Genomic DNA, 27,844 nt, shown 5'->3' with positions numbered 1-27,844 from the left:
CACTTTTACACACTCTGGCTTGTTCTATTACTCTGAATTCTTTGGGGGATCCTGATCTTAATGTTTGTAGAATACTTTCCTGAATTTACAAACAACTCAACTCTCCTGGTTCCGACAGGGATGGGTTAATTTTCCCAGGGATGTGGCAAGGGACACAGGTATTCCATACCTGCCCAGGCCCGTGCCCAGGCTATAAGAGGCAGCTAGCTGGGGGAGGGGGAGGCAGTCGCCGCTTGGGGGTGGGCTGTGGCCGTCTGGGTCCGGTCAGTGAGCGGTGATACTGTAATCGTGTTTGTGTATCCCTTTATTGGTGTTATTGTTATTGTTTTCCCTTTTGCAGTTCTGTTAAACTGCCCTCTCTCAACCCATGAGTTTTGCCTTTTTCCTCTGATTTTTCCCACGGCTGTGGGGGTTGACTGAGCGGCTGAGTGGTTCTTTGTTGGCAGATGAGGCCAAACCACGTCACCAACTAAGAAAACATATTAAGGTTATCTGTCCTACCTTGTTTGCAAAATGCATTGTGTATTGGGTAGTGAATATTTTAAAAGCCTGCCTTCGGAGTTCCACTTTCTATTTTCATATTTTTGTTAGCTGAAAATTAACATTGAAGAGTGAAATGCATTTGCTGAGTAATTTGATCTATATTTTACTGTGTAATTTATAACTGAAAACCAAATAATGCTAGTTGGGAACACTTTATTATTAAAAGATGTTCCTACTGTCTTAAATTGTCAATTTATCATTTAAAGACTATCAGGTATTTTTACCTGCCAGTGCACTGCTTTTCAGTTTTCCAGCAATAACTGCTACAGTCTTTGTACTGAATTTGGCAATGATATTGAATTGAGTTCTTTGAGGACAGAAATAAATAATATCATTAATTTATCTCTCAGTGTTTTATTTCTTTGTATTTGACTTTACAGAAACTTACCTGTAAAATATAGAATAAGCAAGGAATATTTCTGGCATTAAAAGATCTGAAGTCCAGGTCTACTAGACAGGATATCTTTTTCTATTTTCTATGAAAACAATGGATTATAGGAATTACTAGTGCTCTTACAGATTTTTTTTTTTTCTGATTTAAATTATGGCAACTTTACATTATGAAACTACAAATAGATATTTGAAATTTTAAAAATCTATATATGAACAAAATATGAAGACCTTTAAACTGCATAAACCCCAGATGACTATTCGTAATAGAGATGGTGGTGGAATATTTAGCTTTGTGTCTGTGTTTTCACATTGTTAGTTGTTATTTAAAAATGCTCAATCTCTGTTATACCCCTTTGTCTTTTAGTTTGTGGTGCAGGTCCCTGGTACACATGTAGCTCCTTGTCGATCTTACTAGTAGTCAGACAAATGGGTTCTCATTATTTACGTTCATTATTTTCTTTATCCATATTCGTCTTGAAATCAGCAGGGGAACTTTTTTCAAATTATTTTTATACAACACCCATATTGTTTTGCAGGTAGTATTTCTGAGGAACCAGTGCTTGCGATATAGGCATATACTTGAGGTCTACCCATAGTTCTTATTTTCATAAGATTTATATGACTATTAAAGCCTTTTCTAAGATTTTCATAGAGTTACTGTATATGGACAGTATATCTTTATATTTTTTTCAAAATGCATCCTTAATCTGGACTCAAATCTTAATGCTAATTTTTTCTTATAGTACTTGAAAAGTCTGTGGTTCAAGGATTCAATAGGCAAGCATATGATAATAAAATGAGTGTCTTGATAGTGTCTTAATTCACTCTTCTGTACTTCGGTATATTTTGAAAGGCATTCTTACATTAATATGATTGAGTATGTCAAAATTTCTCAGGTAGATGGATCTGTGTAATTCCATTGGCAGTAATACGAGTGGTTATATGGAAATATACGTCCAAGCATTCCAGGAGGTTAGCCCTTACTATGAAAATGTATAGTGATATTAACTCCTGGGCTGCAAAATGGAAGTTGTTCTAAAAGATGGAAAAATATTATAACTAGCATTGCAATCCACCAGTGCCATTCCTTAAAGCAACTTCTGACATTTGTCCAAAGAGTACTTGTTCCCGTTGACCTATCTTTTGCTTATATACATATGATAGAAAAATGTATTTAAATAAATGTTTTGACTGTATATGATTTATATGTGTGTGTGTGCATCTATGTATATGTATTTCTATAAATATCACAATGTAAATCCTTAATAAACAATCGTGGGGTAGACATTATTGTTGGAACGCATCTGAATGCTATATTAATTGTATTTAGTTACTGCTAGAAGGCAAGTTGTGTCCTTTCAATGACTTTAGAAGCAAGCAGTTAGGATGTTTTGTGTTTCAGACTATTCCAGGTTGACTAGTTTAGTAGCTTTAATGTATGTTTTTTGTCAATGTTTTCTCAAATTAAAAAAAACAAACAATGCTTGCTAACATGTTTTCTTCGTATACCACTTTTACATCAGATAAAAGTATGCAGGATACTTTTGGTATGTGTGGTACATTTTGGTACATAGACTACAGATGGTAGCAGAGCTTGAAGGGTGTAGTTATTGAATAAAATTGCATACACAAAGACACTGCCTTAATTTTTTAAAGCGCAAAGGATGTTTTCCTTTGCTCAATAGAAATACCTTGGAGGAACAGTGGAGTATTTTAATGTAATGGAAAAAATATGAAATGACATTTCCATGGAGGATGAACACCCTGAAGGTATAGTTGGTTTGTAGATATATTTGTAACATTTCTTATAGACCATTCTGCTGAATTATTTTTGACTTTCATAGTATCAGGTTATGTTAGATGTCTGATTACAGCAGAAATATCATAGATACCATTTTACAGCAGAAATAGATTTTGAAACAATTTCAAACACTTATATTTCAGTTGAGCCTTTACCTTTTAGCTCTTTGTGGTTCACCTACCTAGTTCTGTAATAATTTTGGTAACTAAAAATATGCAAATACATGCAAGCACATATCTGTAATTTGTGATTACATTTCTGTACTGTGAACTGAAACCATTTAGAGTAATACTAAATAAAATAATTTGATTCACTCATTTGCAAGCCCTGGGAATTCATAAGGGAGTTTAATGAAGATTCATTAGTTGAAGACTGTGAAAAGTCATGTAGATTTAACTCTGCTACATTTGATATATGAACTCGTGATCTAGATTTATAGCAAAACTATTGATGTTTTAAAACTAGAAATGTATATCCATCACTATGTATATCCATCACTTTCAAGATAAATTGCAGTACTTTGCAATTAAAATGCATCAGATATCACTTTATATATAGTTTAGTCTTAATAGTAAATAAGCATGAAATATTTTTAACAGCTTTTCAGTTCTATTCTTTTTGAAATTCATAGTGTCCTCCTACAAAGGCACCATTTCTTTATCTGAGCCATCATTCTAATCTGGTGAACAGTTTCTAGCTTCAGGTATTTAGGTATGTTTAGGAATCCTGTTTACCAAGAAAATACACCAAATCCTGTGTTAACAGATTCCCACTGCTTTTTATTACTTTCAGCCAGCCTTTGCCTAAAAAGATCTTTTGTAGATGTCTGAGGAATGCTTCAATGGTGCTTCTTCTTCATTATCTGATGCTGTGCTTTAGTGGTTCTTTATTATTTCTTTTATAAATTTCTCTACTATGGTAACACCATGCAAGTGCCTTGTCCTATACGGTTCACAGTCTTGGCTTCTAACTCAGGTTCACCGGGTAGTACACATCTGTTTTTCTAGTTGTGCATCTCAAATTGTTTCAGTATTTATTTCTGTAGAATCATTGAATGGATTTTAAATTCTTACAGCTATTTTTAAAAAGGCTTTATAAAGGATTTTTAGGGAGGCTAAACCCAGCCCATAATACCATAGTGCTTGCTTTCAGTGGCATTTTAACCCTTTGTTCCTGCTCCCCTGCCACCCTTACTTTATGCCCTAATGTTAGGTCTGTAGAATCACCAAATCTTGAATTCTCATAAGGTAAATTTAGAAGTTTATTTTTCGTTTGTTTGGGGTTTTTTTAACCTGGCAAAATTGTGGATTCAGGTAGCCATTCAGACCCACAAACAATTATTTCAGAAAAGTGGAAATGTGACACATGGCCACAGTAACTTGCTAGAAGTAGGGTGTCAGACCCTCTTAAGCTGGCAACATGCTGAGCATGTGGAACTGTTTCTTTGCATTTCACAAAGCTGCTAAAGTTTAGTCCTGCAAATCTCCTCATTTTTAAAATCCTCCTACTTCTGTCTACTGTGCTGGGATGTCCCAGCTAACTGCCTTGGGTCATGGGTGCCGTCAGTCCCTGAGGACTGTGTCCCTGAAAATGTTTGGGTGTGTACTAGGACGACTTCTTCTTTACAGGCTCATCTCATGGGCTAATGAACTTTCTTATGTTTGCCACAGGAATTTAATAAGAAAGCTTGTAAAATAGCTTATACAGGTAGGTACTAAGAATATGAAATCTGAAATAACACACTACTGTTTAGTGGTGAAGGAAAAAGAAGCAGCTTAATGAATCCCTTTAAAATCACCAACCAAAGAATGCAAAGAAGAAAAAAGGCTGTACATAGTTCTCTTGAACTTGAATAGACAAATGACAGCTCTTAAAGCACATTTTAAATGTTCAAATTTGCCTTTATGTAAAAACCTGTTTCCTTATTTAAGTTGTTTTCTTAACTAAGATGTTTCTTGTCTCATTCTGTAATCCTGTTTATCTCCGGTTGATGTACACGTAACTCTTTACAAACCTTTAATTTACAGTGTGTAAAGAACATACATCCCAGGATGAATAAGTTGCAGTATGGCATTGGCATGTATTCTGCATTGTTCTTCCTTTTTGATGGACACGATTGTGAGAGAATGACACAATTTCAAGGTTGTGCCTGAAGTTCTTAGATAATTGACATAAATTGTGCCATTATTTATCATCTATGAAACTTTAAGAAACCACTTGACCTCTCATGTCAGAATCTGCATGGCCAGCAGTAAATAAAAACAATTTTATTATTTGGACCTCGAATATATTAGGTTTGAGAATCAGTGAGACAGACTAAAGGGCAGATCCAGAATTTACATTTTTATGATTTTATTTTTTTATCCAGGGAGAGTACTTTAAGTGCTTTAAATAAGAGTAGAAAAGAATCATATGCTTCCGGAACATTTACTCTGCTTTTATATGCTACATAAAGTGCGATTAAATATATTTGGGCTTTTTTTTTTTTTATTTAGCTAGGTCTCATTTTAAATGAGACTTTCTCCCTGTAAGATAGAGACATCTCCAAGTCTCAGGTTTCAAACTAACATTTCATTAATAAAAATGTGTTCATGGGTGGAAACAAATTGATTGCCTCATGTATTGAAACCTATGCTGGGAAATGGATAGGTACAACCTCAAAATTTTCAAAACAGGACTTAAGAAAAACTGCAAAACATATCTGTAGGTCAGATAAAAGATGAATGTTGGTATTATAAAAAATATTTTTGCTAGTGATAAACCTACATTGTTAGTAAAATGCTCACTGGTATTCATGAGACATTTTCTGTATTTATCTGCAGATACAAAAAATAAGTCTAAGCTGTCTAATTGTTATATTGAGTCAAGGTGCCTTTTGGAGAGAAAGGCCAGGTTTGGCTGTGGACCTCCCTGTCTGAAGTATTTCACACTCTTCCACTCTGAAGTCACTTCACTTGACTTCTTACCTCCAGTGTTCCTCCATCACTGCATCCTGTCCATGTACACAACAACTTCCTTTTCTGTGCTATGCCAGGTGTTGATAGCTATCAGTCAGGACACAGGTGCATACTCAAAAGTGACTGAAATTGTAGATTTCTTTATTGCAAGCTAGTAACTACAGAACACCTGTCTGTATTTCCAAACTACGGGGTTCTCTCAATCTGGAGACCAGAAGTGTTTCATGCAAACATGAATCTAGTGATCCAAGAGAAACTCTGGAAAGAACATTACAAAGGAAATTTTTAATGGAGTAGGTCCAATTTCTTTACATTTATAATTTTACAGAAGATAAATTTTTACGTTTTGGTTGGGTTTTTTTGTTTTTTTTTTTTTTTTCTCTAATGGCCACTTAAATCTATTTGGAACTTTTACAGGTTTGGCATATTTGTGGTTGTTAGCTTGTAACAGTGAAATATCTTTAAATACTGGAAAACTGAAGCATTTGAGGTTTGTCTTTAATTTCAGTATTTTATGCTGAAAGCACTTTTTATAGACCATTTGTCTGAGCTAGGATGTATAGAAAAGCTTGACTGACTGAATATTGCAATGAAGATGTGATTTCAACTTTTTTTACTTCTTTATGGAATGTATTTTTTGTGGAGGTGTTCATTTAGTTTTATTACATTTCCTGATTATTTTTGTTATGTTAGATTTCTTCAAAATATCTATGTATCTTTCTGATGCTATTAGATACTCTATATGAATAGTCTACTGGATTCTGTTTCAGTTGGTTTAAATCTTTTAAAAGCTGAAGTGTATTACAGTAAAAAAAATTCTGATTAAAATGCCTTCTTTAATTTAACATAAAAATGCATAATTAAATGCAGAAATTGACCAGTTCTCCAAGAGACTGGAATAATTAAAATACCTCTTATAGCATGTTGTCTTGCAAGAGTAAGCATCTTTGGCATGTGAGATAATAGGTGGGAGAAGTTTCAAGACGATGCTGTTCTGCTCTTACAGGTATGCAAATGTTTCTTTCCACTGATTGTCTCAGTTGGAGATCCCAGAAGTCGGTTCTGAGGCATCCAGCATGTCTTTAAATTATGATTTAGTGTATTTAGGAAAAGATAATATAATGCTTAACTGTTTGCTAGTGATATATTACCATTGTGAACTTTCAGGTAGTCTTAAGGTGTTATTTCTTTCTGCAAAATCAAGAAAGTGGACATTGTATTTTGAAAACAAAGTGCTGCACTAAAGATGCTGAAATATTAAAGGATGCCAGCCAAGTCTGCATGTGCATTTCTACTAGTCCCAACTATTCTAGATATTTTTGTAGAATATTTGAGAATTTCTTATTATATATGGAAGAAACTGGATATAGTTGTCTTAATTTTATGGTCAGTTACACCAGTCTGAGTCCAAAGTAACTGTTCTTTGGCAATTTAAATAAATAGGATCTTTTCTAAATTTGCACAGATATAAATAAGGTTGGCATTTGAAACTTACTTCATGGAATTTCTCATTTACATCGACTTTTGGGCTATGGAAGCTCAAATGTCTTTTGAAAGTCTGAAAGTAAGCACTCAGTGTTTGAGAAACTTGGAGTCGTTAATTGCTCTTAAAATCTTGATACCAAAGTTTTAGATTTCATATTCCCCTCACTCTCTCCCAGCCATACTTGCATCCTTGCCTGAAACCTGAGTAAATAAGTAGAATTAATTATAACTTTCATTCAGGGAAAAACTCTGTTAGGAAAACTACAGCCTATGGTAGTGTAATATCTGTTAATTTCTACAGATTTCAAACGAGAGTTTAATAGGAAAGATATCAAAACATTTACTAAGCATCAGTATATGAAGAGTTGCAACATCTCTGTTTCATAGATGAGAAGTCTAATGCACATTGCTTACCACAATGCTGAAAGATGGTAGAGTGCCTTAAGTGATGTTGCTAAGCTCACAGTTTGAATTTGAGATGAAGCGTGTAGGACAGAAATGTGGAACTTGGTCAGAAGTCCTTCCAAGAGACTGCATTTTTTATGATTTTAGAGATTTAGAAAATAAAACTTTTGAAGAAAATGAGAGGGTCCTTAAATGATATACTGGTTATTTGGCAATCAGCAGTAAACAGTTCTATTCAAAAAAAACCCAAACCCTAAACCAAAACAACAAACAAGTGGGACACAGATGCTTACTAGCTGTTTTACACACATTTAGTCATGGGGCTACATGCACCCACACAGACATTTTTATGATATAAGTTATCTGTCCTAGCTGTTCATCCTGGAATCTGCCCACTTGCTCACCCCTCATATCATATTGTTGAGGTTGCTGAGAGTAAAGTTTCTCAGTTGGAGACTAGAATAAAAAAGCTCTTGGTGGAACATGTCCTGTGCAGTTTCCCTTCTCCAGGACAAAAATATCTCTTCTTCTGTGAGCTAGAATGGGGGTGGGGTGGGGGTAGGGAGTGGGGTAGAACATATAAATAAGGCTTAAACTTCTGTACGAGTAACTAAAAAATGTGAAATGTGTGGTTCAATGGAGACGATTGTTTTAAAGAAAGTAGAGAAAGAATGAATGAAGTATTTTGAAACTGTGAAAAAGAGATCAAGCTTTAGTGGGTTTGTTCCAGAGGAAGAATAGAAACCTCCAGCTTTTTTTTTTTTCAGTAATTATTTTAACTTACATTAACAGTACCCAGAATAGGAGGTACCGTATTATGAAACAGTATGAGTGCATTTTTATGTACATTTTTTTTAAACTTTACTTGCAGCAGTGAGCAAAAGGGAAACATGGCAGTACTTTATTTTATGTGTGAGGTGGTTCTAACCCAGTATTGAGTTTCCTGATGGGTTTTTTTTGATGTTTCTTTGCTTACCAGAACCTTAACTAGCACAACTGTAACCGTTGCAGGGCAACTTGACACTCGGTGCTAATGTACCAGAGCTTAGTAGTATAAAATGCTAGGAACAGTGATGCATCTCAACAGAAGCCTGATAAGAGACTTTACAAAATTGTCCCTGATTCATCAGTATGGAGACTTATGAGCACTCGTGACACTAGGTATTTCTTGGGTAGAAGCAACCTCCATGCATATGGCCACCTTAATTGTTGAAGCATTTGCTCACAAATTAGAAACCAGACTTCTAGACAGCCCAGAACATTCAGGTGTTTGAATCTAAACTCTGAATTACTTGCTTGGCCACCTACAGAAAAACCTTCTCTCTGTCCTTCTTACTGAAGTTGTAGATTCATGTGGCCAGATGGAACACATACAAGAAGATGCCTCTTGTGAACATCCAGCTGTAGCTGCTCCTTTTGCTTTTCATGTTATATAGCGAATCGTAAATGGGCAATTCATTCCCTGGGAGAAGAAACAAAAATTTGAGATTCTTCTTTTTCAGGTAAACCACAACAGGTTACTGAGGTAGGCTATTTCTGTTTATTCTCTCACTTATATTCATGATTCTCAGATTGTTGGCTGCACAATGATTCATTTTCTTGTTGAAGTTAAAAGGTGTTTATTCTCAGTAGATATGTACTGGATGCAGTACTCCAGGTCGGGTCTCACCAGAGCAGAGTAGAGGGGCAGAATCACCTCCCTTGACCTGCTGGCCATGCTTCTTTTGATGCAGCCCAGGATGTGGTTGGCTTTCTGGGCTGCAAGCGCACATTGCCTGCTTCCGTTGAGCTTCTCATCAACCAACACCGCTAGGTGCTGCTTGACAGGTCTGCTCTCAATCCATTCCCTGCCCAGGCTGTATTTGTGCTTGGGATTTATTTCTCTGACCCACATGCAGGACCTTGCACTTGGCCTGGTTGTGCTTCTTGAGGTTTGTATGCACCCACCTCTGAAGCTTGTCCAGGTCCCTCTGGATGGCATTTCTTCTCTCCAGCATGTTGACAGCACCGCACAGCTTGGTGTCATCAGCAAACTTGCTGAGGGTGCACTCAGTCCCACTGTCCATGTTGCCAACAAAGATGTTGAACAGTGCCGGTCCCAATACGGACCCCTGAGGAATGCCACTTATCATTGGTCTCCACTTGGACATCAAGCTGTTGACCACAACTCTTTGAGTGTGACCATCCAGCCAATTCCTTATCCATCTGTCAAATCCATGTTTCTCGAATTTATAGACAAGGATGTCATGCGGGACAGTGTCAAATGCTTTAAACAAGTCCAGGTAGATGATGCCAATTGCTCTTCCCTTATCCACCAATGCTGTTACCCCGTTGTAGAAGGCGACCAAATTTGTCAGACACAATTTGCCTTTAGTGAAGCTGTGTTGGCTGTCACCGATCATCTCTTTATTTTCCATATGCCTTAGTGTAGTTTCCAGGAGGATCTGCTCCATGATCTTGGCAGGCACAGAGGTGAGACTGACTGGCCTGTAGTTCCCCAGGTCTTCCTTTTCTCCCTTTTTAAAAATGGGGGTTATGTTTCTCCTTTTCCAATCAGTGGGAACTTCACCAGACTGACACGACTTCTCAAATATGATGGATGGTGGCTTAGAAACTTCTGAAGAGGGCCCACATTTTCCCTAGTCTTTCTTTTATCATTGGCATACCTGTAGAAGCTTTTCTTGTTGCCCTTGATGTCACTGGCGGGATTTAATTCTCTTAGGGCTTTAGCTTTCCTAGCCTGATCCCTGGCTGCTCAGACAATTTCTCTGTTTTCCTCCTGGGCTACCTGTCCTTGCTTCCGCCCTCTGTTAGGCTGCCTTTTTGTGTTTGAGTTTGTCCAGGAGCTCCTTGTTCATCCATGGAAGCCATCTGGTGTTTTTGTCTGACTTACTCTTTCTTGAGATGCATTGCTCCTGAGCTTGGAGGAGGTGATCCTTGAATCTTAACCGGCTTTCTTGGGCCCCTCTTCTCCTCCGGGGCTTTATCCCATGGTACTCTACCAGGCAGATCCTTGAAGAGGCCAAGGTCTGCTCTCCTGAAGTCCAGGGTAGTGAGCTTGCTGTGTGCCCTCCTCACTGCCCTAAGGATCTTAAACTCCACTGTCTCATGGTCACTGCAGCCAAGGCTGCCCTTGAGCTTCACATTCCCCACCAGCCCCTCCTTGTTTGTGAGAATTGTAATTTCCTGTTATATTGTAATTGTAGTTTCCTATTATATTCCCAATAAAAATGATGTTCTAGCTAATGTCAGTTTCCGGGAGTGCTCGCTGTAAATTAACTTATAGAAGAGATGATGGGAAACTTTGCTGAATTGCTTTTCCAAATTTATGTTATAAATAAATAGATCCATTAGTTATAATTGAATCATTTTTTGAATATTAATTGCTTCCTTAGCTGTGAGAATAACAAATGCCTATCCATCTATAAAAGTCAGCAGGTGATCCTAATCCTGTTCTATAATTTTTCTGCAGATAGCAAATTATTTTTCATTTACAATATAAGTTCTTAGAGAAATAGATGTTACAAAGCATTTTATACTTTTGTAAAACTTTGACAATTGTATTTTTCTTTTTATTGAAGCTTAATTAACACGATATTTGATATTATTTTAGGCAAATATATGGACAAATGTAAAGTATGCATATAGGCAAGTAACCTGCAGCAAGCACACTCTTATCGATATTAGGAGCTAAATAAAGCTGAATATTATCTAGTTAAGAAAGCTAAGATCAGACCTATGTCTTTAGAAGCTGGTTGTATCTGACTTCCTGGAAAGTCAGCTGATGCATGATAGCATTAATAAAGAAATTATTTCTGGCTTACATCTAGAGTCTCCTCACTGTAGTGGAAACCATCACCTATTTTTAAAGTATGATTGCACTGTACAATCTACATTCTCACTTCAATTGTGGAAGAAAAAAAAGGCCTCTAGCCTTCATAATTGTGAAGATACTTTAGTAAATGTGAATTGGATACAAACTCAGATTGATGTCTGTTTCATGCTGAAGAAAATAGCTCTGAGGGATACAGAAATGTCTCCACAGTGGGATTGTGACACTTGTGATATTTCTGGTGTGAACATTGTACTGTTTCACAGCTGCTTATTTTAGCGGAAATGGGAAGGAATATATGTTGTTGTCAGTGCAAGTCTGTGTGCTCTGAGCGAGCTGGGGTAAAGCCAGGTGTGTTTTGTCAGGGATCACTAGAAGATGCAGTGAAGAGTTAAAGGCTCAATGCCACCTATTTCCTTAGTTAATGGAGTTATATGCTTAGATTAAATCAACGGTACTTTTCCTGGAATAAATTTATGCATTTTCGTGGTAGTTTTAAGATATTTAGGATAACTCCAAGTAGAGACCGGACGTAGTCAGGTATGTTCCTGCATTGTAAGGGGAGTCCAGTTCTTTTCCAGCATGAACAAGTTCAGACTGTGATTTTGGAAAATGGTTTTCTTGTGGTTTAGCCTTCATTTTCCATGAAAATCTTCCATTTATCTGTTCTATGTATGAAGTAAACAGGTTTAAAAAATAAAAGGCAAGCCATTTCCATGCTTTCATATATATATATATATATGTAAAAATTTTTTTATAATCCTTTCAAAGCTGGGAAAGTCACTAATTCTGCCCATAAGTTTGTTATTTTTAAAAAGCAGGTTAAAATTAAAAATGCGAGGTTGTGCAAAATATATTCATAAAATTTAGATCCTCTGTACTTCATTGTATAAAATTGAGTACGGCATGTGATATTGAAAGAAGAAAGAGAAAGACTTGCACTGCTTTTCACAGTTTCTAGCAACATTTCTTTCTGTATTTTATCCTCTGGCTTGCTAAACTTCAGTGTCAGTCCAGGCAGGCTTTGACCCTTCAGGTAGTTGGCTTTTTCACATTCCAAAACTCTGTATTTTTATATCAGTGATTTATTTGGCCTCTCCCTTGCTGTTGTAAGATACTGCAACTTTTCAAAAACTTTGTCCAAGGACATACATTTTTCTGTGACTTCTGCATCACTAAAACTGGTTCAGTAGCTAAGAAATTTTCTCAAAAAAAGTATTGGAAAAAGTTATGCCATGTATCTCATGTAAGGTAGGGAAAAAAAAAGACTTCTGTTGGGGTTTCATAGCTAACAGAGAACAAGAAGTCCAGACTACTGAGTGATAATGTGAGTTGATGTTGATAGCAAGACCATGAGTGTTAAACATGCCTTTGAAATCTAAAGACACTATTGTGATTTTGGCACCCACAGCTCTGTTGGCTTACTGGCTCTGCTCACATAGTAGCTCCTGTATTAACGCAGTCCCATAGCCATTCTTACTGTATAATGAATGTATGCCACACCTGAGATGATCAAGACTTTTATGTAGGGCATGATAACCATGGAGTCAGCAAATACTGGAAGATTGCATTGGTACTGTAAGGTTTGGATGTACTCTAGAATTGATTATGTGTCCTGGTGTCCAAGTGGTATATGTGTCTGGAGAAGAGAAGACTTATCAGTGCTTGCAAATACTTAAAGGGAGGGTGCCAGGTGGATGGCAACAGTCTTTTTTTCAGTGGTGGCCAGTGATAGGACAAGAGGTAACGGGCACAAACTTGAACATGGGAAGTTACATCTAAACATGAGGAACAACTTCTTTACTTAGAGGGTGGCAGAGCACTGGAACAGGCTGCCCAGAGAGGTGGTGGAGTCTCCGACTCTGGTGACATTCAAAACCCACCTGGACACCATCCTGTGCAACCTGTTGTAGGTGACCCTGTTCTGGCAGGGGGGTTGGACTAGATGATCACCAGAGGTCCCTTTCAACCCCTATCATTCTGTGATTCTGTGATAGGTAAATCTTTGGTGGGAGAGGGTCCTAAGAAATGGTTCACTTTGGAAATACGCAAATCAGTTCTTTCACTCAGATTCTCTGGTCAACTGTTAGCTATAAAGAAATACCTCTGAGAAGTTAATGAACTCACTGGTATATTCTTCAATGTCTAATTGACAGAGATGGTGTCAAAAATCCCTTAAAATTCTTCATTACCCTGCAGATGGAGAGAGCTGCTAAGACAAAGTTTTATGTCTTACATACATAGGTGTGTGCACACAAACACAAGTTTTGTTCGGTACTTCGCTTAGGTTTATAAAACAAACTCTGACCCTAAAAGAAACAGCCAGTCAACCCTGTCTTCTCTCTTTTGTAGCAAATGAAACAATGTGCGTATGCACAGAATGTGTTATCAGTTAGGATAAGTCTTTCGCTTTTGTAATCTGTTAGATTTTCTTCAAAGTAAACTCTTAGAAGAGAAAAATGGACGGAACACAGCTGAAGCTGATACCAGTATAGGGCCAGGAAGGCGTTGCCTTGTAGATATTCTGTTGTCTTGCACAACTGGTTTCTAACATTAGGTACTCACCAGTGAACACCTGTCATTACCTTTCATTTAAAAGGTGCAATTTGTGAATGGTTGCTGCACAGATATGTATTTTTTAGCACAAAATTCTAAACAATTTGGATTATCTGTGGTGGAAAAAGCCTATTAAATACATAAGGGGCCTCATGGATCATCAGTGCTCAGTGCAATTCTTGCAGTCTCTTTTTCTTCCCAGTGGTTTTCTTTCTGATAGTGCTGTCAAAATCCAGGATTTCTTTCTGTCATCCCTTATGCGTTCAAAGCCAGTTTTTAATTTAATTTCCTAGTTATATCTCTTGGAGTTCCGTTGATACATATTTTTTTTTTTTTAAAACCTTAAAATATTTTCATTTACTTGCATGTGCGGTTTTTTTTAATGGAATCTTCAACTCTGGCCCCTGGCCTTGTTTTTCCAGGGGTAAAGTCATTCTGATTCCAGCAATAAACTGGGTGCCTTCCCTAGTTTGATACCCATCTTTATGTTGTCATAAAGGCAAAGTGTGTTGTAAAGTCAGATTCTGCCTGTAACATCGTGAAAAAGTTATGTTATGGCTTGCTAAATTTTGATGGAACTGTGAAAACGCACCTTCAGAGTCCCAAGAACTTGGGAAAAGAAATAACTATTTCAATGGGAATGGAAGGCTACATGATCTCTTCCATTTGCCCCTTTTCCTGAAACATGTTTCCTACTTCCTACTGAACTCGGCATCCTTATGTCATTCCAGATTTCTCTTGCTTATGTATTTTTATGCCATTAACCTATTCAGTTTTGCAAAACAGTTATCTGAAGATATGCCAATATCCCAGTATTGCTCCCTTAGTTTCTTCATCAGGGAACATTCAGGGAAGAGGTACTTGGAGCAGTACATTAAGTGATAACATGTTCATACTTACTAGGGGCTGACATTACATTCTGCCTGCCTGACTTTAAGCAGAGAAAGTATTTGATGTGCGTTCTAAACTTTAAAGTATAATGGAGAAGGATATTCAATACACTCTTGTTAATTTAGATTCCAACTTTGTTATCCTCCCAGTTCAGTCAGTTTTCTGCATTTGCTTCCCACTTGTTTAGAGTTAGTCAGACTAATTTTGGATGAATCATTGTGGTTTTATGGCTGGTTTTCCATAGAACTAAAAATACCTGGGAGAGGAATGCATCTTTGCATATGTCTTATGCTATTATTAACAAAATATTTCTTTTCTGTCTGCGTTGAATTATTATTATATTAATGATTCCATCACTTTTCTGCTTTGTTAGTAATATGATGTATGTATTTTGCACAGCTGAATATATTTGTAAGAAAATAAAACTGAAAAAGTCCCTGCTTAGACTATATTTAATCATACTTAGCAATACAAAGTCATCTGTCAAAACTGCAACTAATGATCAGCCTGGTTCTTGTTTCCCGGGTACATGGTTACTCAGCCTTATGATAATATCATCTGGCAGCTCAAATAAAGGTGGGGTTAAAACTTTACTTTTGATCACGAAGAACGGAAGACAACTTTCCTTTCATAAAAATATGTGTACAAATATATAGTTTATAAGCAAATGTGAAAAATGGGGAAAGAATATTTCTGAAATATAACTGAAGACTAGATAGGAATATTTTAAAGGGAAGATGAACACAGGAAAACTGAATTCTAGTTGTTCATATCTTTCTTGCTTGATTTTTGTGATTTAGGATTTTTAGTGGTGTCTCTTTAAGCTAGGCTTTGGTGTTTTAATTTATTAGGGTGGGTTGTTTGTTTTTTGGGTTTTTTTTTTTTGGAGGGGTGTTAACTTAAAAAACCAAAACACACAAAACCTGTAGAATAATAAAAAATAGTTTTGGAATATTTAGATCTAGATGAAAGACATGGACATCAGAGAAGGGACAAATTGTTTGTTTCTTGTAATACCATAAATTGGCAGAAACTTTTCTGTATTGTCACGTAGGCATGGTTACTCAAGAAATATGCAATACAAATTTAATAGTACATTACAAACAGGATTATTTGGCTATTTTAGTATTATAGCTAGAAATCAGTATTTGCAATGTGAAGTGTAATTCAAGGACGAATATAGATTAACAACTAAAGAACTGGCTACAGAAAAACCCTACAAAGCAGAAATAAGAGACTAGTATATTGCAGGTAGGATTTGTATTTAAGGACAAAGTCATAAAAATCACTCACCTGCATATTTTAGTATACTTTTTCTTTTACTAAAATCTCACGTGAGTTAAAATTTCTCAGTAAATTCGGACAGTGTCATTGTTCACCACTTAAATGTTGAGTTGGAAGAACCTAGCTGTGTGTTAGTAAGCAGGAAAGGAAAACTACTTTCCAGGTAGAAATACCAGTATTTGAGGATTATAGTGAGAAAGTGGCAATTGTTTAAAGAATGTGGTGATGAGTACTTTCTTAGCTATACTACAGCAGAATTTCGTGAGTAGGTGCTTTTCCTCTTCTCTGGGTTAATTTGCTTATGGAACAGCACATCACCATTTACGTCTTATTGAATTACTACTGTGCAATGTAGCTTAGTAGATGTTATTATTTCATAGTAGGAATGACAAGAAATGGATTGAATGGAAGTATGTTTTCTTTTTTTATTAGCATCCTGGCTTAAAGCTTGTGAAAAGATCATGTATGCGGGAGACGTGGCAGCCAACATCGGAGTGAACAAATGGTTCTGATCAAATGTCATTTGCCTGTCTGACTTCTTTTTTCATTACTTTTTGGGTTATGGTTTTCTCTGATTTCAGAAATGCGGTGGTTTCTGAGCTATAAAAATCACAAACCTAATTCTGTGACATGTCTGAAATGGCATGGAATTCTGTAGGCAACAGAATCTTAGTCAAAACTGTTTTCTTTGGGAATTTGGTGCTCTGAATAACATAATGGGTATGCGAACTTTCTAAAAGTCCTAAGCAAATTCTAATATTAAAAAAGTGTTTTCAGCTACAATAAAAACCAGCAGTCTTTGATTGCTTTTGCTACAAGTGTTGACCAGGAAAGAGTTGGATAGGGTACTTAATACTTTCATAAATAAAAGAACGGTGGTATTTTATGAGAATATGTGGAAGTTTACATGTTTCATGAAGATTCATTTTCCTTGGTAAGGAATTCTGCACCTCTGCATTTTGTATTATCATTGAGTGTGCTGCATTTTATCCTGGTGAAAATCAGTGTCTTTCAGTCCGGCGTGCTGCACAAGCAGCAGGCCAACACCCCTCCACATACTTGGTGCATTTTATGTGTGGTGTTTCTTAATTGCATGTTTCTAGATAATTGTTAACAATTTTCTAAAATTATTTTTAGCTTTAGATCCGGCTAAAGATCCATGTTTAAAGATGAAATGTAGTCGCCATAAAGTCTGTGTTGCACAGGATCAACAAACTGCTGTTTGCATTAGTCACCGAAGGCTTACGCACAGGTAAATACTTTAAAAGTTAATCCTATAGACCTTTTTGTAGTGTTTGTGACTGACTATAAACCATAAATATACATTAATTAGTTTAGTTATTTAACAACATATGAGCAGAGCAGGAGTGGAATTTAGTAGTAATTATGTATGCATAATTTGATTAGCAAGTTTAATATTTGGTTTTTGTGATAGGCTGGTAAACTAGAGGGTGTACATATTTAAATATTGCAAGGTGCTGATACAAATACATTTAAGGAAATGCCTACTGTGCTGGTACCAAGTGAATATAACGATCATGATAATGTCCTGCCACTGTACGTTACTTTGACTTCCTTACTTCTTATATGAAGCTAGAGAACTCAAAGCTGCCTGCTAAAGTGTAGGTAATAGCTTGTTATAGTGTAAGTTGTTGGGGTTTTTTTTTCCTTCTTTTTTCTCCTCTATGCATTCTAGTTTTCTTTGCATTCTGGACTGGTTAACTAGAAGGAACAAATATATGATGAAGTTATTCTGGAATCCAAATGTAGATGATTTTTATTTTTACCTTTTTTGGGAGAACAGTTCCAGATGCTCTATTTATGTAGGTCTTAGAGTGGCAAAATATTAATGTACTTTTATGGCTTTATCTGGGGCAGAAAGTGAATATGTAGGAGCCTGAACCATACACTTAGTTGAGTCATGAGATTGTTGTTTGCTAAGGAGGTAGAGTCAAGTTGCATTTTGACTTTGGATTGTTCATTTTTTAGCACTTCATTGTAGGAAACAGCATAGTAGAAAGGTTAAACTTCAATAACTTGATTGAAATAAGTGTGCGTGAAAATGCTTTGCTCAGGAGGGGCTGAAAAGAGATAAGGAAAATAACTTTCTTGTCTGATGTAAGAGGATCATTTCAAGCTTTTTAGAGACCCAGTACAGTTTTATGAATGATATAAGAAATGCTCTTCCTAGTGCCTAATTATGTTAAATACATGAATCTGTAGCTTTTCAAACAAGCAAGATAGTACATAGTGAAAGGAAAAGTTTAAACTATTCTTGATCTGCAGCTGCAGTTAATTAACAAAAAAGCTCTACATTATTTGTAGAGCTAAACTGATTATATCAAACAATCTTAGTGTAGAGCTAGACATTTTGGTTTGATAAAGTATAAAGTATATAAGGTGCAAGAATCATTGTCAGACAAAGCTAGGTAGCAATTTCAACTGCATCTGAACTGTCGGGAATATATCAGTGTCAACTGTGAAAAGACAACTCAATCTTTTGAAATTTCTGAGAGGTATTACACACATTACTGAAAACAGTGAAAAAATGACATCTCCAAGTTAAGTATACGTGCAGCAGGTAATGACTGAAAGCTTTTTTTAGACTAGATGAAGCTGCATACAGTGGTTGAATTAATAAACGTACTGACATCTGCCTTCATACCTGCATTATTCCTCCCACGGTCTAAATCTACCCTCTTTCAGTTTAAAACTGTTATCCCTTGTCCTGTCGCTTCACGCCCTGATAAAAATTCCCTCCCCATCCTTTCTGTAGGCCCCCTTTAGATACTGGAAGGTCGCTATAAGGTCTCCCCGGAGCCTTCTCTTCTCCATGCTGAATAACCCCGACTCTCACAGCCTGTCTCTTCATAGGAGAGGTGCTCCAGCCCTCGGATCATCTTTGTGGCCCTCCTCTGAACTCACTCCAACAGGTCCATGCCCTTCTTATGTTGAGGTTCCCAGAGCTGGATGCAGTACTTCAGGTGGGGTCCCACCAGAGCAGAGGGGCAGAATCACCTCCCTTGACCTGCTGGCCATGCTTCTTTTGATGCAGCCCAGGATGTGGTTGGCTTTCTGGGCTGCAAGCACACATTGCCTGCTTCCGTTGAGCTTCTCATCAACCAACACCGCTAGGTGCTGCTTGGCAGGTCTGCTCTCAATCCATTCCCTGCCCAGGCTGTATTTGTGCTTGGGATTTATTTCCCCGACCCACATGCAGGACCTTGCACTTGGCCTTGTTGTGCTTCTTGAGGTTTGCATGCACCCACCTCTGAAGCTTGTCCAGGTCCCTCTGGATGGCATTTCTTCTCTCCAGCATGTTGACAGCACCACACAGCCTGGTGTCATCAGCAAACTTGCTGAGGGTGCACTCAGTCCCACTGTCCATGTTGCCAACAAAGATGTTGAACAGTGCCGGCCCCAATACTGACCCATAAACAACGCCAGTTGTCACTGATCTCCTAAGCTTATTCTCCCAGTTCCCCCATATTACCAGATTCAAGGAGAAATTAGTTGCCCTGTGTTTCCTTTCTCAAGAGGTTGTCTTCATTCAGTCTCTGACCTTTCTGTAGTATCATGGGATAATAGTACGAATAGCATATTCACAAGCAGTCATGTCTGCTGATCTCTTTACCGCTATTAATTTTTTTTATCCCAAGATTTTATTCCTTCACTGATATCTATAATTTGCATATTGATTTTCAACAGAGTTATCTGTTTTTCCAAGTTCCAAAGGATTAAGCCACTCATTTATAAGTCTTGGCGAAAATGAGATGAGAGAGGTTATATTATCAACTGTTAGCTTCTATTATATACCTGTATCCGTTTCTAATGTATCAGTTGTGTGTATTCAATCTCTTGGGAATAAATCTTTACAAAATTTCATCCCCGTAATTTTCTCTTTCCACTTGGTGTGTGTGCGCAAGCGTGTGTGCGCACATGTGATGTTCTTAAAAAACTGGATAATTGGAATAATCTTTTCTCTTTTTTTTAATTTTTATTGTTGTTAAAAAAAGGCAGTTGGGAATGTCTTCTGAAAAATAGTTTAGACCTTTTTCATGGATTACATAAAGGACTTGCCCGTAGATTTCCAGTTGGACATGTTTTCTATATAAATCCATAGATGTTCCAGAGATTATTCCCAAGACTCTTGCACATGAAAAGTAGTTTTAAGCATGTGAGCTGATATAGTGTCAAAGACTAACCTCAAAGGACAGTCAGGGAAGAGGAGGATCTGCATACCTCCGAGATAAATAAAAGGTTTATGGGCACCTTTGGGCTACCCCAGGGAAAGAAGCATGAAATACACTTATAGCTGAATAGATTATTCTGTAGTGCAATCAAACTAAACTTCTCAGATTTACAGTTAAATTCTCTGTTACTAGAAGCAGCATTTCCAAGCAGCCCCACTACCTTGTTCATAAATTTCAGTATATAAACTCTGTCACTCTTTGAGTTAATAACGGAGAGAGTTTACTAATCAGTGAAGGCTGACGATTGTATCAAATGGAGAAATCACATTAGTGATTTCTTTTGGTGTTTTGTTAGAAATTGACTTGCAGAAAAAAACATATAGACATGGACATTCTGTTATTCAGTCCATGCTTGTCCCAGGTGTTCTTATCTGTTATGTACGATTTCCAAACTGTTGTAGCCCTGTATGAATTACTAAAGGTACCTCAGTAGCAGACTGTGAAGCATGTGATCAGTGGATATCCCAGCCATCTGCAAGGCTGATAGTGACGTGATATGACAGTGGTCCCAACAGGATTAATTAACGTGGTGGTATACTGTACTGATGTGATGATTCTACCTATGTTTTCAGAAGTATTAAAATTTATATTAGCCCGGGGATCTTAGCACTGTGCTCTTGCTGCAGTGTGCTTGCCTTTGCATGGTTTCAAAACCAGCTACTGCATCTCACTGTATTTTCGTTGTGGTGTGAGTCAGGCAAGCCTATAGTTTTGCTATTTCTTCTGTTTCTGTGGCAGCAGAGAGTCATGGCTTCCCCTCAGTCTTGAGGTACTGCACACAAGGCTCATTCCCTTTTCTGGGAGACTTCCAAGATGGCAAGTCCTCTTCTAGCACGCTTCTGCAGTGCCACAGCATCCTAATGCAAGAGCTTCCTTTCAGTCCTGGAAAGACTGAACAATATTTGACCAAAAGGTGTTGCAGATCATTGGTCATGACAGTAGTTTGGAGTACCAGAGCTTTAGAAAGTATGGGGGCGTATTTTTGTTGGTAGCAGGTAATTGCATTTGCATCTCTGCTGGCTTTAACTGTGTTGGAAGCTGTGTTCTGCGTACTGTGTGCTTAGCTGTGTCCTATGAAAGAAAGAGGAAGTACTTTAAGAGGGGAAAACATGCAGGATATATATTAATGTTATTTATCCAGGTACTTCCATGTGGATTGCTGTGGGAAGGAAGAGCTGCCTGCACTAGAATGCCTGATAAATAATTCAGACTGCTGTAAAATATCAGTTTTCATTGATTCTTTGAAACTCTGGAGATTGACATTAACTTTTTCTTTTGCCTAAATGGTGTTTTACTGTCCCTTTGTGCTTTGCAATTTATCTTAATAGGTTAAGTGATAGGCTTTATGGGGGAAAAAAAAAACACCCATACAGTGTCTGTACATACAATAATATATGGAGTATACGTCATTCAGTTACAAATACAACTTGCAGAATATCAGAATACAGCAATGCCAATACTGTGATACAGTGAGGTGAATGTTATGCTAACAAGCAGGATAATCGTCATAGTAGGAGAAATTTGTCTACTCAGTTTTCCATCACTTCACTTTCATGAGATTTAATCATTTGAATGTGCAGTACTGAGAATCTCTAGGAACTATGAGTTCACCCCTGTGAGTTTGAGGAAGAAGGAAAACATTACAAGAATGTTCAGCTAGAAGAGAATTGGACAGGAAATAAAAAAGGATGAGTCAAAGGAGGAGGGATGTATGAGGTAATGGATATTTCAGAATACCTGCAATGAAATGTGGGCTCTTTGTATATGCAGAGCAGCAGGTGGTAAAGATCAGTCCTTAAATCTTCACATACTTGGGGTTGCCGCTTTGAGCAAAGAAAAAAAGAATTTGTGATGACACCACAACACGTAGGAACTCATTAAGGCCGTGGAAAGGTGGTAGCTAAGTAGGCTCAGGAAAGTTGAAAAGTCAGTCCAGCAACAAGCTGTCACAGATTTGCAGGTCCTGGTAAATTATCTGTTAACTTCATCTTAGATTTGAAACAGATAATTTTAATATGAAGTGATACATCATGCAATTTGCTCTAAGAATAACGTTCTGTGAATCATAGACTACTGTACTAAACCTAAGCAGTGTATAGGTGAAGTTCTAAGCAAGTAGGTTAGCTGCAGGTGAAAAGCAGGACTCTAGAAAACTTGAAAAAATGGGGCAGGGTTGCCACCCACTTAATATAAGTGTAGTAGTAAACATGAGATAGTGCCTGTGGTTTCAGTTGGATTACTTTTACTGGAATTCTTTTTTGGTGCTGCACGTTTGTCAAAACAAAAGTATTTCAAAGTGAAAGAAAAAAGGGGGACGGGGAGGAAGCATCTACCTTCTTCAAATGTTTCTCTTTGGTTTTATCTCAAACAAGCTGCAGGAGACAATTTGCAATAAGATGAATTCAGTTGAGACCCAGTCATTACTTAGTCCATTCCAAGACTGGACTGCTTACTGCAAGAAACTGGTGAAGTGATGACTTGCTCAGTAACATTTAGAAATGTGTGTGGTGTATAAGCTCTGAAAATGAGGAAACTGCAAGACAGTTTTGGGCCAAAAATCATGTTCCAGTAAATTCTGAGTGTCTTTTAGAGCCTGGTGACTAACTTTGTGCTTGCTGATTGATCCTAGTGGAATCTGATAAAATAGCTTCTTTTTCTTCTTCCATAAGTAAAAGAAATGTTCTGTGTAAAACTGATATGATACATTAAATCAGTCAGTGCTTGGATGCATTAAATTATTCAGTGCATTAAATGCATGTGCAGTTTTTCTAGGTAAATGTAGATATGTCTCTTTTATGAATTCCCCACCATACATTATGCCCCCTGCCCCCATTGTAAAGGTTCTGCTGGGCTTTTTATGGGTTTGTTTATGTGAAATGTACAGATCAGCACAACAGTTCCCTGCTATGGGAGAAACAGATTGCACTTGTCTCTACCATGTTATATCCATAGCAAGTTAATATGGAATTGAAATGTTTAAAGACTGACGGCTATTAGTTGTGTAAGGACCTCGAACTTTCTTTTTCTTTCTGTTGGATTTCTCACCGTCTCCAATCATTTGTTCTTAGGTTTCAGAGTAGGAAGCAATTGTAACACAGTTAAGGTATTCCAAATCCAGTTTTTATTTCACACATTAGATATAGGAAATCGCTAGGGAATTATTTAGAAATAAGAGATCATTTCTTTTATAGCACATCTTTTTATTTATGATTTATTTTCTTTCTCTTTGCAGATTATGCCTCACAGTCATTTACAGTCCTTCTTTGTTTTGTATTTGTGGGGTTTTTTTCTTCTTTTGGTAGCAGCCTTTACCAATGTCATTTTAATAATGTAGGGAGGGTATTCATAAGAGGAATAGAACTACCTTGTCTTAGAAGTGTGCAGTTTTTAGGGTCTACTTTATGAGTAACTGATTCCCAACAAATATTAAGTAAGCAATACATTCTGATGATACTCAAAATTCTAAAAAGATTAACCCATTTTGTTAATGTAAAAGTTAAGGTAGGAGGGTTGACTTAATCATGGTAAAAGCATTTCCATTACAGATCGCAATTTTCCTGGAAAATGACAAGAATTCACTAGTCATGGATAGAGAGTCATAACAAGTAAGCATTTAACTAAATTAAAACAAAGAAACAAAAAAATTGTAATTGCTCTTTTTGTGTTAGAGCCCCACAAGGCAGGTTCCAGAGAAGTGTGCAGACTGGACCTCTATAAAATGTGAAGCTGGGTAGGTGACCAGTATAAAGGGCCTAATGATACAGAATTCACTGTTTTAAGAATTAAGGAAAGATTGGTGGGTACTATCTGGTTGTATGTTTCCTTTGCTGTTTCTTAATAATAAAATGAACTTAGATTTAGTGAGAATTGTTCCCTGCCCCTAAGCTTGTGTGAAGTAGGACCTGAATTTAGGGTTTGACAAAAATTTTCTGCTATTTCTGCCCGTGAGTGCAGTCTTCAGATTAACCACGGTTTCACTATTAAAGCATGATAAAGAGCATCACTATTATAGATTCACAGAAGCTTATAGAGGTAAAAATGTTGTATCACTTGAACAATCTAATTTACTAAAGTTGTGTGGTTATATAGCTCGATAGATTTTGTGCTAGCACTTAATCTTATTACAACTTCCTTTAGGCTTTTGAGTTAAATGACATTTCCAAGTGCTGACCTGGTTCACATCATTGGTTCTCTAGTTCATCATCTTGCCTTGGACTCCTGCATTCTGACAGTGGTTTTGAAAAATATGGAAAACCAGTCTAAATACTTTTTTATGTGAACTGGATTATCAGAAGTTCTTCCCTGAGTGTGTTCACCTTAGTATTACAACATGAGGAAAATGTTCCGCCTCAGCTTTGAAGTGATGAGTGTTAGGCCCTGAAGCATGAGGTGGGTTAACCTTTATCTGTTATGGATGATGTGACAGAAGGCCAGAGTAAATTTCAAGTGCTGCAGAACACGGATTCCACTGCAAAAGCAAACCAAAACCTCTTCTGTTTCCACGCTGTGGTACTGCATGGCTGAGATTGTCCCCAGGCATAAAAAGTGACCAAGTCCAAGTATGTGAGGCCCATTCGATAAGAAAAATACACGCGCGTACATACATATACACACATATGTGTATACCTATCTGCAGAGATACAGATATAAATAAATATGTACACATGCATATGTATATTTTCTGTTCATGTTGTATGGACATATGTATCCTGGATTTCCAAAACATCACATTTTGGAATTTGAGGTATTTTACTTGTCACTCTCATTTTACAATAAAAGAAAGAGGGTTTTCAATTTAGACTTGCAACCACTAAGTTTTCGATTGGGGCGGGGGAAGAATCAAAATCTGTAGCTGCAAATCTGTCGTTAGTATTAAGTAGTCTGAGCAGTTTTTAAAGAGAATCTGTCAGAACTGATATGGAAGATGCTCTATTTATTTAGAAAAAAGGAAAAGCAGAGAAGAAGGAGCAGTATAGCTTTGTAGCTTTCCTGTATCTTTAGGTGCTCCACCATTTTGTTATGATTTCAAAAAAAGACTTCCAAAAAACTGAAGCAAAACAAAGAATTTTCTTTGGGCAGATTGTGTGGAAGTTGCAAACACCACTATTTAGGATGTCATCATTTCACATTATAACGCTGCTGAAGAAGGCCAGCTGGTGCAGCTAAGTCCCTTATTGGAAATTTTAGTCTGATTCATTACTGTGATTTGTAGTTGTACACAGAAACACTTAATCATTCTTATGCTCCGAGCTCTATTGAATCTACTGAAGGCTTTCTGGTTCTTTGCATAATTTGTGCTGCCAGTCTGCCAGCTTGGCAGTGTTTCAAGCTTGTTGCATTATCTGTGTTTGTTTGCACAGGAAGTGATGCTGCACGTAGGCTGAATTTACAGTAATTCTTTTGTAATAGGCTAATGAGCAACACTACTTCATTCATAATACTAACATTATATAGCTTTGATTAGTCCAATTATTGTGTAACTATGCCATTGTCATCATACTTACACTCTACAAAGTACTGAAAAGGAAATTTGCTTAGCCATAGCTTAATTGAACTTGTTGAGAAAATAATTTGGACTTCTATGTCCTTAAAAGAGAGGTGAAAATATGCATATTTTGGAGATTTTTACATGCTACGCAATTTCATTTATTAAAGGGAAAAAAGCGAAGCTTCATTTTTAATAGCTGTTTTATCTCATTGGGAAGGAAAAAGGTGACTAGCACTATGCATCGTATGTTTTGCATATGTTGTGAGGGCCTGTTCTTTCCTTAGTGTGCATGTGTTTCTTTCATTCATTTTAGTGGGAGTTATGGATACACTCTAATGCAATTAATTCTCTCTCTATAAGTAACTTCTGCTAACACTATTGGAAGATACTGATACAGATTGCAGGAATGTATATTGCAGTACTAATGTTGTCCATATCAGCCTTACTATTTATTAAGGTTGTAACTTAGCCATACGATATTTATACTTTTTGCAGCCAAACTTCAAAAATCAAAAATTGTTGTCCTTAAGAAAAAAAACCCACCACCACCCCAACCCATGTCTGTAGAAATCTAAAATAGAAGTTTTTTTAGTTTTTAATATATTTTTTTTCTTGGTATGTAATATATGTTTTGTAGGAGATCAAAGCAAACTTGAAATAAAGGAGACCTAAATAGAACTTCCCTATTCTATTTATTAGCAGAACAGGTATTTTCTGCTATACTTTTCCCATTCAAAATCTACGATACACCTATTTTTAAGGAAAATATGGAGTCCTAATCCAGGCTAATTCAGAGGGACTTCAGTTAATTTAGTAAGTCGTAGGACTACTGATGTTTTGCCTCCTCCAGTTGTCTTGTTCAGATTATCAGTGGCCTGTACGAGTGAGAGGGTACACTGGATAATCAGGGTGCATGATGTGTTTTTCAGTCATCATGAGTGTCCTACTTTCCACCTTTGCAATGAGATTATGAATTAGGTTTGGGATTTTTTTTGCGGGAAAACGGATCCCAGTTTACTGTATTTCTGCGTGTCTTGCTGGCATGGTTGAAGGCACAGTCAGTTGTACGACCTTGTAAAAGGCATTAAGTTAGGACACTTCTGTTCAAAAACTAGGACACAGGAAAGAATTAGGAAATGTGATTTCTGATTTACGAGAACACTAGTGTTAGAGTGTAGAACTTGTGACTAACCCTGGGGGACATGTTAATGTGCTGTCCTGTTAATGAAAAAATGGTTTGTGAGCTTTTGTTTTGTTGTTGTTTTAGAATGGTCTTTTCCCTCTCAGTATTCCTGATAATCTACTACTTAAAAAGATTGCCTTTTTGTTAACAAAATCAAGAAGAATGATGAAGAGAGTGCTAATAAATGATTTCTCTGTCCTTAACTATAAAGCTGTAATTGTAATCCATAGCAACAAAATTCATTTGGACAATTATGTGAACATTGAAAAAACACCAAAAAAAATCAGAAAAAATATGCAAATTAATTCAGAACTGTTCAATATCCCTTCTTACAAACACTTATCTATAGTAAAGCTTGCAGTTTGTTTTTGTAATGCTTTACAAATTAGTTGTCAGTATCAGTTTTCAGTGTACTTTATTAGAATACATTATCAATTTTAAAATAGCTGGTGCAAACATTTGTAATCAATTAGGGCATAATTTGAAATTGGTTAGTGCGTTGTGTATTCGGGGTTTGTTTTTTTGCCTTTCAGTGTTACTGAAATTAACACTGGGTAATGGAACAGAATAAAACTTCAGGATGTTTGCATGTGAAGGATTCTTTTACAGGTTTTAAAATGTTCATGTGGATCTGTATCTGATTATAATGAGGTGCTTTTACTACTAGCAAGCATCAATTCTAATGCATTTCATTTTATGGGAAGGTCTTGCTTCATAAGTTGTGTTTATAGGCTTGGAATACATCTGTTGTTTTGCTTACGTACCAGTGGTGA

General features: G+C 36.8%; 1 protein-coding gene across 1 annotated transcript in view; it reads left to right on the top strand.

Moving 5' to 3' along the window:
* Nucleotides 1-27,844, top strand: part of SPOCK3 (sparc/osteonectin, cwcv and kazal-like domains proteoglycan (testican) 3) — a 138,378-nt gene that overhangs the window by 1,604 nt on the left and 108,930 nt on the right. The window contains exon 2 of the mRNA XM_009893732.1: nucleotides 17,285-17,399. Coding sequence (XP_009892034.1) covers nucleotides 17,317-17,399 — 83 coding nt within the window. The 5' untranslated portion in view covers nucleotides 17,285-17,316. The remainder of the gene's footprint in view (nucleotides 1-17,284; nucleotides 17,400-27,844) is intronic.

The sequence above is a fragment of the Charadrius vociferus genome, unplaced genomic scaffold (assembly GCF_000708025.1).
Source record: "Charadrius vociferus isolate BGI_N301 unplaced genomic scaffold, ASM70802v2 scaffold59, whole genome shotgun sequence".
NCBI lineage: Eukaryota > Metazoa > Chordata > Aves > Charadriiformes > Charadriidae > Charadrius > Charadrius vociferus.
Note: the sequence above shows the minus strand (reverse complement) of the source record. Positions and strands in the feature narration are given on the sequence as shown.